The sequence below is a fragment of the Nesoenas mayeri genome (genome assembly GCF_963082525.1).
Source record: "Nesoenas mayeri genome assembly, chromosome: 14".
NCBI classification, from domain to species: domain Eukaryota; kingdom Metazoa; phylum Chordata; class Aves; order Columbiformes; family Columbidae; genus Nesoenas; species Nesoenas mayeri.
In genome coordinates, this window is record NC_137556.1 from 5,079,062 (window position 1) to 5,095,158 (window position 16,097).

The 16,097-nt window shown below is 47.6% G+C and overlaps 1 protein-coding gene across 1 annotated transcript in view; it reads left to right on the top strand.

The window, feature by feature from the left end:
* Positions 1-553: 553 nt before the first annotated feature.
* ADAM19 (ADAM metallopeptidase domain 19) overlaps positions 554-16,097 on the top strand; it is a gene marked incomplete at both ends in the record, with an annotated part of 31,889 nt that continues 16,345 nt past the window's right edge. The window contains 5 exons of the mRNA XM_080353117.1: positions 554-614; positions 847-932; positions 3,583-3,653; positions 13,517-13,595; positions 14,919-14,995. Coding sequence (XP_080209243.1) covers positions 554-614; positions 847-932; positions 3,583-3,653; positions 13,517-13,595; positions 14,919-14,995 — 374 coding nt within the window. The remainder of the gene's footprint in view (positions 615-846; positions 933-3,582; positions 3,654-13,516; positions 13,596-14,918; positions 14,996-16,097) is intronic.

Sequence of the window (16,097 nt, forward strand, 5' to 3'; positions counted from 1 at the left end):
TCTTTTTGCTTCTTTTTGCACAACAAATTTCACCCTGTATCCCTTCAGCTGTCCAGGGGCAATACACCTCCCAGGAGCAGAGGGATTTAGAATGGCTCTGGAAACATGGGTTCAGCCAGGAATGATTTGATAAAATTACACATAAATAGAACAAACAAACAAACAAATAAACAAAGTCATAGCACAGCTCCTACAGAAGCCTCTTGACAACTGTTTGGCTGCTGCCCTCCACCAGCGTTCTCTGCTAGCTTTAGAGGGACAATGGATTTCCCTGCTGGTAAAAGAGCTGGGATGTGGTGGGGCGGGTTTGCAGGGGAGCCCCAGGGGGAAGTGCTCAAGCTTCCCCCTGCCCCGGGTACCGGCGGGCGGGACAGCTCAGCCCTGGAGGACAGAGCCGCGATTGCAGCCGGGGTGCATCCTCCAGGTGCTGCCCGGGGTGGGGTGGAGGAAGAAGAGGAGGAGACACCCCCACCCCCAGGCAGGGGGAGGAGAAAGCCGCGCCGGCGGTTTTATAGGCGAGGCGGCGGCGCAGCGGCGTGTCCTGCCCGGAGCCATGCGGGGCCGGGGGCTGCTCTGCGGCATCGCCCTCTCGCTGCTGCTGTGGGCGCCGCCCCGTGAGTGTGGGGAGGCTGCAACGGGCACCCCAACCCTGCTAAAGTGCCTCTGGCTGCACGAACCCGCGGGGAGGGTGGAAGGGAGGGCAGGGGGTGGTTTGGTGGGGGGATCCTTCTGCTGCCCCTCCGGCCAGCCCAGAGCTCTCCCCTCCCGCCCCGGCTTCGTGTTCTTTAACGCGTGGGGGTGCGGATGGGGTGGGGGTCCTGAGCGGCTCCTCTTTTGTCTCCCCAGCCGGAGGGGTCGCCGCCGGCGCGGAGCCGCAGCCCGGGGTGGTGGTGCCGCGCTGGGCAGCCCTGGGCACCCCCAGCAGCCACAAGGTAGGTCGCGCCCGGCGCTTTATTTATATTTTATTTTCAAGCCTCTGTCTCGTTTCCAGGGGAGGACCGATGTCGCGGTTAGCATAGGACCATGCGATGTGTGTTTTGTTGCAAGCTGAGCTCACTGACGAACCGCAGGGATGAGCCAGAAAGCCCATCTACAGCACTGGGGGCTGCGGCGGCTCCTCCAAATCCCAAGCAGGGCTGGGTGAGCTCGGGTAGTGAGTGTGAGGCCGTTTCCAGCTGCTTGCGTTCACCCCAAGCAAGACTTTGTGATGGTTTGTCCTCTGCCATGCCTTAAAGCCTAGATCAAGTCTACCTGATCTATATTTGTAGTAGTCAGTTGTATTTAGGGTGCAGCCTAGCATAGGTATCTGCTTTAGGAGGAGAAAAATCTCAGCTGTGTTTCGCAGAGAAAGGCCAACCAGCAGCTCAGATGTGTCTAACTGTGTCTAAGGCATGATATGTATTGATACAGATTGCATCCCCACTTATCTTACGTGGAGAGATGGTGTGCCTGTTATCTGCAGCCCTTCTGAGAACTGCAGGGCTGCCAGACTTCAACATCAACCACAAACCGCAGTTCAACTTCCCAGCCTTTGCATTGCCACAATCAAGAAGTTATCAGTTGCAAAATCGGATGAAAGAGGAAAATCCAGCTGGTGTTATTTACGTTGTGAACCAGAAATAGGGAAGCCACAGCATTATACTAAAGAAAAATCGTGGCATCTCACCAAGTGGTGTTGTTTTGGGGTTTATGTACTCTCCATATGATGAGACATTCTAAAACTTTTTGTTATGTCCTATATAAAAAAAAAAGTTACAATGACTCCCTCATGATCTTAATTCTCTGAAAAATGTTGTCGCAAAGGTGCCTGGTAGTTTTGATTCTGTCTGTTTTTGATAGTGATACAAATACATCTGGACAACATTTCCACTTATACAAAGTTACTGGGTCTCAGGGGTAGTACTTGGTTTGTTTCAGACAAATTCCTGTTGGCTCTAAAACCAACATTAGTAAAGCTTATGTACAGCTGGGATATTTCAGTTACACAACAATTGATGGACTTTTAAGTAGTGAGACTATTGAAGGAGAAGGGAAAGTGTTATTAGTAATAATGATGTTTGCACAACCTTTGCAAAGAGAGTTTTATGATGATGGGGACTCTCAGGCTCCCCCAGGTAACCTCCATTGCTTCCATGCTAGTTAGCAAAACAACAGACCTACCCTTGGATGTACTGAGCACCTGTGATTCAGTAAACTCAGCTCCTGGGAATTAGCCCTTGTTGCGTATACTAAATGTATTAACTTATTTTTCATCATCTGTGTGGGCCTGATGTGATATCCCAGAAACCAAAGGAAAGATGAGCAAAATTCAGACTATGAGCAGGGAGCTGATGAAAGGAGAAATTTGTAACTGAGCTTGGAATTGATGAAGTAGCACCCGAGCATTTCTTTGGGATGATGAATCTGTCAACAGAACATCCTGTTCAGTCAGCCTTGCTTTATTTTGCTTTCAGTTGATCTGTTCTGCAAAATCCCTTCCAATAATGAATTAGGAAATAGTATGGGTTGATCATCTCATCAGGTTTTTATTATTTTTCTTCTTCCAGCTGAATAGAGAAGTCTGTTCTTATCGCGCAGGTTATTTGTCTTCTAGGGAGTTTATTTGTCCATTTTCTTTATGCGAAAACACTTGGACTGAGAAATCTCCAGCTGACCTTAGCTAGTGGTCCTGCTTTGAGGGAAGTAAAACTGGAGACTTCCAGAGGCCCTTTATGTTGGGCCTATATTCTATACTTCTGGTCTCTTGAATTATTATTGTTATTTTTAATGTTAGTTTTAGTGTGTGCATTTGCCATTGCACTAAGAAATGAGGGTCCTTTCTGGGAACACCAGTAAGTCTTGGGGAGCCAGCTGTCTTGTGTCCTCATTCGGAGCTGCAGGCAGATTGCAGACCCGTGCTGTGATCATGTGCTTGAACACACTAGAAAGTTGCTGTCATGGTTTCCAGTCCCTTGACAGCCTGGGGCTCATCCAAGAGCAGCTGTGAAATACAGTCTGAACAATGGCTAGAGCCTGAAGACATCTAGGGAACCCTGCTGCATGCATCCTACCAGCATTTTCTGAGAGTGAGGGAATTCTGTGAAAATCTCTTTCAGAGGCGTGATTCCTTTTGTCCTGAATGAGGCTGCTAAATATGCCATTTTCTGCTGAGAAAACAAAGGAGTCTTTGGTTAACTAGCTGATATATTTGACTCTGGGGCAAGTTGGGGTGTCCCATGATGTGCTCCTGAGCACGGTGTACAGGGGAAGGAGTGCAGTGCACCCCTCCCACCCAGCCAGATCTCTAAGCACCCCAGCACCAGTACTTGCTGCCACGTCCGAGCTCATCCTTCCCCCCTGAGTCACCAGGGTCACCAGCTGGAGTATGGCATCCCATCCGTGTGCCCGTGCTGGGAGCCGCCACAGCCCGTCCCTTCCCTCCCCAGCACCCCGGGTCTGAAGGTTAAAGCTTTCCCCTGTGAAGGGAGGTGAGAAGTGGTTTAAGGTCAGCTGTAATTTCCAGGGGAACCATTTATGTTTCTGGATGTGTTCATAATTATGATTATATGTGAGTAACAGGCGCTGTTTCTCTTTGGCACGCAGCATCCATTCCGAGCTGAAGTTAAGCTAAAGGCAGAAGGCCAGGAGCTCACCTTGGAACTGGAGAAAAATGAGTAAGTGTGCTTCTGCCTTGCATTCTGACTTGTGGTCTCACTAAAATAATGAGTAAGGATTACAGTGAAGTCAACAGGAAAACCTCCACTGACTTCAACAGGGTTTTGAGAAAGACAGGATGAGGAAGTCCTTTTCTGGATATCCAGGTTATTCCAGGTCTGAGTCCCCACTGATGTTAATCAGCCAAGCAGAGCTGACTGTAACAGAGCTTTGTCAGCAAAAAGCAGACAGTGACCTGGCCCTTCCTTTATAAACTTATTTTTGCATCATAATTCTTACTACATTAAGTAGAAAATGTTGCTGATATGAAATGCACTATGTACCAAATGTCTCAATGCTTTAAAATCGGTGAAACCCCAAAGAGGACTTCATTTGCTGTGATCTGAAGAGGACCTTCTCTGTTTCCTAGGAGAAATGATCTGACAGTTTAAATTCTGTTAGTGCCATTCATGCTAAAGTAGACTGAGAAAATGCTTTTGCATTAACTGAAATGCAGCCTCCACTCAGGCATAATGCAGAAATGCTGTGGGATATCATAGGGCATGATGTGTATTGAATTCAGCTGAAGCTGCGGGAGATTAAGGTAGGTAGAAGGATTCTTGTCTGGAGGTTTGTTCCAGATGTTCTCTGCCCATTAGTTTCCAGTTGTGGAACAACAGCTGGCAATTTAGCTGCCAAGAAGTTTGTCTTTGCTAAGCAGTCCACTTGCACTGTTGGTATTCTATTTAGTTTTAAGTGAGTATGAAGATTTGTCTATGCAAACACAAGCAAATGTTTATCTACTAGAACCAGTAGGAATAAAAACCTTGGAATTATGACCGTGGTTATATTTTAAATATTATTCATTGGACATCCCAACCACAGAGCTTGGGGGCTCAGCTTTCCTCCTGAAAGAGTGAGGTGTCAGAAGATTGTATTAACTCTGATGACAGTGCATAAACCTTAATGATATTCAGCGCATTTTGGAGGAAAACCAGATTTTTCTTGGCACTGTTTGCAGTAAAGACTGAAATCTGATGAAAGGTGTGTGTGTCCTGTAATAGACCGCATAAGCTACTGGGGGTTTCAGAGCTGCAAAAGCTGGACACGTTTTCCAGGCAGTTGGGCACCTGTGTAGAGCTAAACAGAAACAGCTATAAATTCTGTGTGTTTTGGCACCTCTCCGCTGAGAAAATAGATAAGTGGTAGAGGAGACCAGGCAACATAAGCATGGCTGTGTCCTGACTAATGTGGGAAAAGTAGCTATTGCTGACACGAGCGGTCAGTATTGCCCATCTCTGAACTGAACTTGGAAGAGCAGACCTGCTGGAGCTGCTGGGGGGCTTCCTGGTGGAAAGACTGTTGGGTCTTGCATGTTCTGCAATTGTTATGCAAAAGTGGATTTATTTCTGGCACAGTAGAAGCTGGCAAGAGCACAGATCCTTGGTGAATTAATCCATTTGTGCTTCCAGCATGATGTAACCTCCAGGTGCCTCGTGGGAGATATTTCTAGTGCAGACAAACTCGTTGCTGGTGTTAGTAAACAGAATTGCAATAATAGAAGGTTTCTATTGTGTTTATTTCCTGAAATGTATTTTCATTCATTGAGACGTGTACACACAGGCTTAAGTGTGCACACACACTTCCACTGCAGGATGAATCACTTTACTAGGACTGATGAAATACAGCAAGTGATTTGGAGTTTCTTATTTTTATTTCTGTGGAAAATACAAATGATTCATAGATAGCCATGCTTCACCTGGGAGTCTTGCCAGGCCTCAAGTCCTTGTTCAAGAAAGGTGATGGCATGATCCCAAAATACAAGTCTGAACCTGATTAGATGAGAGGCTCTGGAGAGCCACCACTTTTCAGAGGCTTGTGAAGGTGCTGAAGTAGTTTAGAGAAGCTCAAATTAAAAGAGAAACGATGAAGCAAACAAACACATGAAGTCCTTGTGAGCCCTGTGGATGCTGTAATTGTTAGCATCCCTAGAGCACTTCTAAGCAGAGGCAAACCACTTCTCATTGACCAAGTGTGCAGCAAGGCAGAGTCCAGCCTGGCTCCTCAGGTCACCAGCCTGAGGTTGCTCCCCAGTGCCTAGGAGCTCACCACTGCAATTGCTTCTCTCGCAGGACAGCCTGAGGTCCCAGCTGAGGTTTGGGGTACTGAGTAGTTTCAGCATCAGAGACTTCTTATCTGAAGGGTTTGTTGGGCGCCCAGGCAGTGGGAGAGAAGATGAAATCCCCCAAGTGGGAAGCATCCCTTCAAAGCTGTGGGAAACCTGGCCGCTCCTGGTTTCGGGTTCATGTGAAAGTGCGTATTACAGAACTGCAACTTTAAGGAAGGTACTTAGGGCTTTTTAAATTAAAATGAACCCCAGAGTTCTGGGCCATTTAATTGATCCAGTTTAGAGGAGCCTCTGGAAACCAGCTTTGCTGCCAAGGTTGGAGCTCTGCTCCTACCCTGTCCCTGACCTCAGCATGGGGCTGGCAATGTATCCACATGGCTCCTGTTTTACTCTTGTATCCACATCCCAGAGTCCCACCACTCCAAGAAAGCCTGGAATGATTGGCATAATTCAGGTCTGGTTGGGATATCATTTACCCAATGGCCTCCAAAGCCAGAAAGGAGATATGCTGAGCTAGTGGAACTGTTGTGCGTGGTGTTCTTGGTGGACTGGGCAGCCTCATTACACATTTGCCACTCTCCTCATGGAGAGACAAAGCTGATGAGAATATGAGCTTACTTCGAAAGAGGGGTGGGGGGTAAATGGTCGTAATCCCTACAGCTTTGGTAGGGATGCACCAGCTTTGAAAGAAATGTGCCATTTTCAATATGCAGAAGAAATGTTCACACCAAACCTGTGATGTCATATTCCATAAGAAAAGGACATTGTGTTCATCCACAGAGGTGAAACACAGAAATTATTGCATCTCTTTCTTCAGAACTGTGCACAACTGTATTTTGTAATAAGCTCAGCACACATCTGAGTTTGGGCTTCATATATCTACAAATACAACTATTGCATTAGCTGTAAACATAATATTGCATTATTTCCTGTTTAGGAGTCTGATCAGAATGTGGAACCATACTGTAGTTCCAAACAGAGTTCACAGCGCTATTTAACATTCCTGAATAACTATAAAATTATATCCCCTGAATGACACTTGTTTTAAATGACTCAAACCCATGTCTTGCAGCTGCAGGGTTGGAAAGCTCAAAGCTGCACAAACAACAAATATATGGAGGATTGCCTGTAAAGCAGCTTTAAATTTGGCTGTGGTTTAGGAACGGAAGAATGTGAGTTGCAAACTTTGGATGAAAAGTGACTTTTAAAAGGCATCTGCATTTGTTAATAAAAAGCGGCTTTGAGCTAAGCAGGGAGGGGATGCTGAGATGCCCTGAATGTGTGTGGCATTGCTGCTTGGTGCAAGCCTTTTCTTCATAGCAATAGGGAGAGCTCATATTTGCACAGCAGAAACCTGCATGGAATTTGACTTCTCACCTGAGTTCACGAAAACTATCAACACGACTTAAATCCCTCTTATCCTCTTCCTCTTGTGTCTCTTCATAGGGAGACCAGACTTGGGAAGGCTCACTTGGCTGCAAGGGGCAGTGGAGGATTCTCCAGGAGAAGTCACCTTCTCCAGGGGATGTCCCTGCCTGTGAGTGTGTCTTGTGGGCAGTGTGAGGCACAGATGTGTGTTTTAGCAGCGTATTTTAGCTGCTGCCTGCCCACAGTAGCAGCAATAGCTTGGGGCACTGGGTGGCAGAGCCCAGGTGGAGATGTGCAGCAACTGGCTGAGGACACAGCAAAGAAAGTTTAAAGCTTATCCTGTTTGACCTTGGGAGCAATACAGAGAGCTGTTTTCAGCCAACTGTATCTAACAGGGAGCAGTATCATTTCCAATCTCTTCTCGCCCCACCTGTGTAGACAAGCACTCACCCTGTTCAATGCTCTCAGTGCTGCGATAAGAGATCTATATGTCACTTGTATTTTACCATTTCCTGCTTTTACTCATTTCTACCAAGTGAGAAAGAGGAGAAATTGCTGCTCACCTCCGAGCAGGAAGGATATATGAAATTTTTCCACTGATGGGCTATACATCATCAATGTCTGATGGGCTTCCTGCATAGGGAGGGGGTAAGGGGTATGTAAAGGAGGGAATTTGAGTGTATGCTGCTCTACTGGATCTTAAAGTCATCAGGAAAACAGGGTTGGGACCTGGAAAGCCATAGCTACTTTTCAGCCTCCTGATTCTCTTGGGATATTCAGTGATTTCTCTGTTTACGGCAGGAAGAGATGAGGAAGTGGAGTCCTTTAAATCTTTTGCTCCCTGACTCATTATCAGGCAGTTTCCCATTTGTTTTATTTCCTTTTTCCTCTCCAGGCAACTTTTATGGTTTCCATTGGTAAGCCAAGGGACTATGTGACAAATTTTGCTCTGGTCCTGTAACCTGATTTATACAATGAATGTCACAGATAATGTGGGTGGTAAAAGGGGATGGAGAGTCTTTAGCCTGTAATATTTTCCCAGGCATTACTAATAGCTAGTTTAGTTCTACCTCAATAGCTCGGAAACTACTTTTTCCTTCCAAACTGCTGCTGTTCACACAATAAACATGTTCTCAGATATATCAGCAAAGGCTCTTGAGGAAGGGAGCTTAAGAGCTCCAGGCTTCATTTGGATGAAACTCACCAAGAAGAAAAGCTTTGGATTTTGTTGATTTTCGTGGAGTGCCAGGTTTTGGTCAGAGGACTCCGGAGATGTGAAATCTGTGATTTCCCACTAGTGGTAGATAAGGAAAGCAGGCCTGCCTGCTCATGTTGTCATGGGTCATGTGTTGGTGGTGTCCAAGCCAGCGTCACCTCAGGTTTTAATGCTCAATTCTGACTTTAGGGAACATTGAAGTGACTGGGAGGTAAGGGGTCAAGTTCCCCTTCTTACCCTGCTTGGATCCTGTTAAGAGGCAATGGAGTGGGACCACAAGTTGTAGATGGAAATCTGATGTCTAAGCTTTCTTGGGAGAATCAACTCCCTCCACCCCCAGATCCTGGCAGCCTGGCCAGACAGATTCACTGTGATTTGAGGAAAGGGAGAAGGAAAGAGATGTAAGAGACTGCAGGCTTCACTTTTCTTGGTCCCATGACTAAAAATTCAGAGTTGATGTTTCTCACAAGAGCTTCAGGGACCATTTGGCTTTTGTTTTTTGGGAGGAAATAAAAAACAGTCTGTCTCCCAGATACTCATGGGTGTTTTTAAATTGGCAGCTGCCCATGCAGACTAGCCTCTTTGTAAAATGAACCCAAACAAAGTTGCTAATGGGGCTGAATTATAAAAAAGAGAAGACTTTCTTGCTCCAATTAGCAAGAGCACTAGTGTGTTGCCAGGGCCCTCCCAGTGCCCACGGGTGATCTCTGGCTGGTGGAGCCAGGCGTGTCCATGGTGGTCCTCTGGGGTGGGTGGCTTTGAGCCCCTCTGAGGCTTGTGCTAACAACTGATGTTTCACAGGCAGGAGAAAACTGCTCCCATTTATGAGGAAAATAGGAGTGAGGTCCTCTGGAGCAGCTGGGAAAAGTGCACTCCATCAAATGAACATGGTCATGCAAGAAATGCCTGAGCTTTCCTTCTGCTGTTTTTGGGAGCACTGGGTGTGCTGTGCAGCTCGTGTCCCCCAGCTGCTTCTCTGCTCCTCTGCAGTGGCTGGCTGAGCTGGAGGCCACATCCTTGCCCTGTCCCCAAGTGCCACAGGGGCAGCTGCTTGGCAGGAAACCTGGATTTTTTGCCCCACGCCCTCAGCCTGCCTCTGCCATTGAACACCATCGGCTCATGTGGGCAGTATGTCACCTCCGCAACACGGTGTCTCCATGTGGCAAAACAGAGCCATGCTGGCTGCCATGTCAGCTCTGTGTGGCAGGGCCCCGCCGGGGAGCAGCACAGCGGCGTGGGGAGGAGGGTTTTGTTTCAAACAATGATATCATTGACAGGCTGGAGTGGGACCAAGGTCGCTCCATGTCGGTCATCAGCAGAAACAGTCTCAAGCCATCTGTACATTATGGCACGGAGCCACGCTTCCTTCGTTTGGCCTCCTTGCCTGTATTTAACCCGGCTCCCAAGGCTTTCTGGGGAAACCCTGCCAAGAGCAGGCTATTCCACCCTGAGCTGCATGCTGAGCTGGATCCTGGGGAATGACTGATCTTGCCGAAAGCTGCTTGCTGTTGGAAAGGTGTGAGGTCTTCTCTAGAACATCCTGAGTGCTCATGTGTAGCTCACCTTGGCCCCACACAGCCCCATGTGGCTGCAGCTGTGATTGAGGTTTAGCAAAGGAAAGTGCTCCCACCCCAAAACAGCTTTTCCTCTGACTTCATCAATTCTTCATGCTGATAACTCCTCTAATGATGGACTCCATGCTGCCTTTTAGGAAGATGATGCACGCTAGCAATCTGCCAGCTGCCTGACCGTCTCAGAAGCCTTTAAATGGTATTATTTGGCATCCAAACTTCTGCAGCTTCATCTTGAGCTGCTGAAGAGATAGTCACTGAGACATACAATGTAATAGAAAACAAAGGATCACATCATGCTGTTTGTTTGCGGCTTTTCTCTTCCAGCAAGGAGGTGAGCTCTGTGCTCCTCTTGAAACAGTGGATCAGATCCATCAGCACTTTGCAGGGCTGAGCTCCCCTGGCATCAGCCCTTCAGCCTGGCAGTGACGCTATACAGAAATGATGGCAGATAAAGGCCACTGCTAAGGTTTTGGGGTACTTGTGTCTCACTGATCTCCCCTGTTTATACAGCAACTGCTACACGTGGAGAAGAGGGACAAGAGTGACTGATAAGTCTGGTACACTCTGAGATTTACAATTTGGTGGAAAGCTTGATGCTCGCTGAGGAAGTGAGCTGGGCTGGGAATGAACTTTCACAGGCTCTAAAGTGAGGATAGCACCCCAAGGGTGTTGCAAGATGTCCTGTTGTGTTTCCTCTTTCTTCACTGCCGTCCCCACCGCACACCGTGCAATGCACAGTGATTGCCCTTCTCAGCGGTGCTGCAAGGGCCCCCAGGCTCCTCTGCATTAAGGCAGGGGAGGGCCTTCAAAACACGACTGTTTCAAGCTCAAAATAAGAAACTGGTTTTTTTGTAGACAGCCTGCAATGTGGAATAGGAGTGAACTGGTGGAGAGAGGCTTCAAAGTTGTGACATGGCACCACTTGGCCAGATAATACATGCTTTGAGCTCAGCAGGTGCCTAAGTACCCCTAAAAATTCAGGCAGACATATCAGCTCCTTAATCCACCGTAGGAGGGGATAGAGCCTGAGTCTGCAGGTAGGAAGAGATGTGCTCACACTGCGTGTTGTGTGGCATCATCCTGTGCCCTGAAGCGTGGTATGCCGGGTTCTGGTGCTCAGCATGGCCCAGCTCAGCACTGGGGCTGGATGGCAGCACTGGGGCTGGGTGGCAGCACTGTGGGCTGGGCAAGAGTCAGAGCACTGAGGATTTTTATCTTGGGTGGTGGAGGAGAGATGAAATAGTTATTCATAGTGATTGCTTTCCAAGAATAAAGGAGCAGGAAGAAAACATAAGCAAGCTTGTTCGGAAATGAAACAAGTAGGCTATGCAAGCCTCAGCTACTGGAAATCCATGGACTGGTGCCTAATTCTGCCTTTAGTAGCACTGGGCAGATGCACATTGGTTTAGTGTCTACTCTCGAGATGACAGTCTCTAACACAGACCAGATACCTGCCAGAGCACGTTGCTCAAGGCAATTTCCTGCAAGTTAATGCAATCCGTTGATTAAACATTTGTTTCTTGCAGCCTCATGCTGAGCAAGCTACTACGGTCAGGGAGATGCAGTGAGTTATTTTTTGTGGGATGGTGCTTCTGTGCTTATCTTCAGTTTACAGACCCAAGGTAGCCGAAATGCAGTAATCTTGCCTTCTGATCACTGACAGGATCTGGTGATGAGACTTAACACATCAGAAAGAAACAAAATGAGCCTTTCTGGGCTACAGTGAACTTTGCAAGTGGAGATAAAAGCTGTTGTATTCCCGACATCAAATGCTGTGAATACCACAGTAACACACAGTTTTGGCCGACACAAAGCCATTGGTACTTGTTCAGGTGTCTGAGCCTCTGGATACCGGATGGGGGAAGCACTTTCAAACGCTGATAAAAGGTTGTGTTTCCTGTTGCTGTGGCCTAATTTAATTAGATATCACAAGCACTCAGTCCCTTATGCAGAGGCTTTTTGAGATAGATTAGACCTAACTGCCACATATCAAAAACTAAGACAGATGGAAAAATCTTTGGATTTGCTTTTGATACAGCTTTCTTCATCCAGCCTAAAGAAATCAAGCAAATAAAGGAAGAAAGCTTTTTTTCTTTCTTGCAGGCCATAGTTTAAAAAATCTGGTGCCTGAAATGCATTGAACAGGGCTACAGAAGGACTGACCTGCAGCCCTGCTGGCATCGCGCTGCTCAGGGTACACGTGGCATCCTCGTGACGTGGCAAACGTGATGCTTTGGTGGCCTGACAGCACCGCAGGGTTGCTGCAGAAGCATGTTTCATAGGCGGGGCATGTTCTGTGATCCTACTCCAAATTTTTGGAAGTGAGGCCACTGTTTAAAAAAAACCCAACTGTTTCAAACCTACATTTTCCTGCTGCTGAGATGGACACAGGATGTAACCTTCTTGGTTTGGCCCAGATTTTGACATGCTGTACTTTTTTACATCACTTTAGCAAATGCAGATGTTTAAAAAGAAAGGGAAGGCTGTTTCCTCTGGAACCAAATCAAAATGCTTACTATTCAGTGCACAGGAGTGCCTTTTGTAGACTTCTGGTCTGATTCTTGGCTGAAGACAGGGAGAATATTGTCTATATGAGAATGACATGAACAAATTCAAATGGGGATATCAGCATTTTCCTAGGGCAAAGATGTGAATTGGTTTCTGGGCAGAAGTTGAAAAGCAGATGCAAATTGATTTAGAATTGTGCTCAGTTTTGGGCACTAGAGTGGGTCTGGATTTGAGCTGAGAACTCACTCCAGTGCCCAAATGTATCCTGAAATGACCTTTTGTGTTCTTGCTACGCTGGTCTTGGCGTGCTGAACCTAATCCCAGCTTAACTGGGCCATAACTTTGCAGTAGTAACGGAAACTCCAGTCAGAGACTTGCACCCGCTAAGGGAGGATTATAATGTTGAGTTTCCAGGGCTGTTTTTAGGTTTTTAGTTACAAATTGAATTGTATACTTGCAGTTATTGGAACTGGATCTCGATGCCTAATCAAACTCAGGGACAGGCTCTATTTTATTATTTTAATTTAATCAATGTCTTGAAAGAGCACTTAGGAAGATTGCTCACTGCACTATTTCAGAGTGAGTGTACTCCATAAGAAGAAGTGCTCAGCTCTGGCCAGGGCAGCGGATAGATGGATGTGGCAAGGTCAGCTATGCTTCCACCTTCTGGCCCTCTGCCATTGCAGTGTGCTCTGCCCAGGCAAGCGCACCCTGCGGCACCGGTGCTGCAGCAGCTCCTGTGGCTTCAGGGCCACCAGGGACAGTTGTTAACAAGTGTCTCGCAGGCAGAAAGTGATGATCTGGAGCGGAGTGCAGAGATACAGCGTCCTGTCGGTTGGTGTCCCCCAAATCCCTGGCTCCTGCCTCTCTGTGCATTGCAATTGGTTTTGCACTGCAGGTAGCAAGCAGTGATCTCCTCAAGTCCACAGCAGTGGTTCACAGCAGCAAGAATATTTACATGGACTTCAGAAAGAGCTGCATCTAGTCAATTTTCTAATGCATGTGGGAAACAACAATCCAGGTCTAAAGAAAGGTTTTATTGTCTTTTTTTTTTTTCTTTCTTTTCTTTTACTCTCCCTATATCTGCAGAAACCTCTTTGCCCCAGGCTATACTGAGACACATTACAGCCCAACTGGACAAACCCAGACCACCTCTTTGACCCACACGGTGAGTGCACAGAGATCTTTCCCTTCTGTGGTGTGAAGGGGAGACCAGGCAGGGGGCCTGGAGAAGCTGGTGACCTTTTTTCTCTAGAGCCTTTTTTTGAGGCTGTGGGTCTGATTTAAGCTGAAGGGGGGTTGCAGTCTGATTCTCTGACCTGGGGTTTCCAGCACCAAAGCTTGCCCATCCCTCAGCAATGGTAGGACTTCTTACTGTTTTGCCTGAGCTCTGATACAAGAGCCCAGATCAGCCTCTGGCATCGCTCCCCTCTCTCTGGGTGGTGGGTAATTGCTTATTCCTCCCTCTGCTCATCCTCTTGCTTTTAGTTTTGCCACTGGGTACTCCATGCTGGGGATGTTCCCAGCCTTTGGGAAAACCAGCCTGTGTAAGCTGGCTCCTGTTCAGTAAAAATCCCATGAATTACGATCACACGCGGGCCTTGGCTGACTCTCTGCTGCAGTGGCACAAAGATGTGCATTGGTTGCGATGCAAAAAATAAGAGATGAAAACCCCATGAGATCATCTTTGCTGATGCTGCCCTGGAGCAAGGGGACATGATGAATACGTTGGTGTTCCTGCCCCAAAGCCTCCTTGTCCCTGCCAGAGGCTGCCTTTGTCTTTCTAGGAGCCCCCAGATGGGGACTTCCCCACTGTCCATGGCGTCACCCTCTCTGGGGATGAAGGCAGGTCCTTTGGGGCCTGACCCAGGGCCAGCTGCCATCGACAGGCAGCTCCCATTACAGGAAGAAAGCTTTGGTTCAGCCTTAATGCTGCAGCCATCTGTGTTGCTTCCTTGGGGATTCTAAGCTTAGTTTTTACTGGCAAAAAGGAGCCATTTGATCCACTCACCTAGGCCAGGCATGTCGGCTGAAAAGCCAAATTTCAATGCAGACTCAGAGATTTAGTTGTGACAGTCAACTACCAAATGCAGTGGAAAGAGAACAATTATGGGAGTATTGGTTGCACTCACATGGGTCTCAGTGATGCCTAAATATGGAATCATAAAGTCATTTCAGCTGGAAGAGATCCTTAGGATCATCGAGTCCAACCATAACCTAACCAAACTCTAGCACTAAACCATGTCCATAAGAACCTTGTCTAAACACCTTTTTAAACCCCTTCAGGGATGGTGGCTCCACCACTGCCCTGGGCAGCCTATTCAATGCCTGACAACCCTTTTCAGGAAGAATTTTTTTGTAATATCCAATCTAAACCTCCTCTGGCGCAACTTGAGGTCATTTCCTCTTGTCCTATCACTTGCGACTTGGGAGAAGAGCCTATGTCCATTCTGAAACTGCATTGCCAACTGTGCTCCCCTCTGCTTTCCAGGACCACTGCTTCTACCATGGGGTTGTGAGGGGCTGGGAGGGCTCCAGCGTCACACTCAGCACATGCCGAGGGCTGCGGTAAGTGCCGGGGGATGCTGAAGCTGCAGGAACACCTCAGCTCGGCTCCTCAGTGTGCTGTCATGCCAGCTCGGCTCCCCAGGAGCCTGGTTGCCTTATTTCTTCCTGAGCAGATAGACCTGTTCCCAAATACCACCCAGTCAAGCATCCTGACTCAGAGCTGCATCCCCTACACACATAGGGGCAGGACTCATCATGTCCCAGCCCAACACTCTACAGTAATGCAGAAACCACCTCCTTTCCCCAGTCTCTTACAAATGGCAAGTTTTTGTGTGTGTTTTGGGGCAAAGTCTTCAAGTCTGAACTTCCTCCTGGGTTGTCAGCCCAGCTCTCTGCTTTCTCCCTGGGTGGTGCTGAGGTTGTGTGTGTTATGCATTTAAAACCTTCGCTTTGGTAGTAATGGAGCCTTTGGCAGGAAAAGACGGTCTGTATCCTCAGCAGGAGTAAATGACATGGCTTGTTGCGACCAAGGAGCTGCATTCAGTTACACCAGCTCAGAGTTTGTTTCCAAAGCACCACATGGGCTTTATTGATATTAGTGGTCATCTGCTTTCAAGCACTGATTGGAAACTGTGCTGATGGGACTGATTCCAACCAGGAAACAGCCCGTGCCAAAGCAAACCCGAGACATCTCGAGCGAATGTAGCACAGGCCAATGAGCCCAGTGAGATAAACAGCACAGTGCAGCCACCTGTGGTTTCCAATAAATAAACCAAAAGCAGTCACAGGTGTGCCCTGCTTCTGTAAGCTGGTATTTTCCTAGGAGAGGAGATGGAGATGTCCCAGTGTGCACATGCAGTGGCCTTCCTGCTCCCCTGAGCTGGCAGCGTGTGCTGGCAACTCCTCAACATCATTTCTAATTGCCAGGAAGGCACAAGAGCTGAGCACACATGGCTGTTTTCACGTTGAGCCTACACAAGGAGGGGTGCTGCCTATTGAACCACACATCTTGCAGTGGGGATCAAGTCCAGGAGATTTCCAGGTCTTGTGGCTGTAAAAGGCTCATTGAGTAAACTAGAACCTTATGGCCACATGCAAGTCCCAGAGAGACCTGTGTTTTTTTCCGCTGACAAAGTCTTCCCATTTTTTAGGTCTGTTGTGT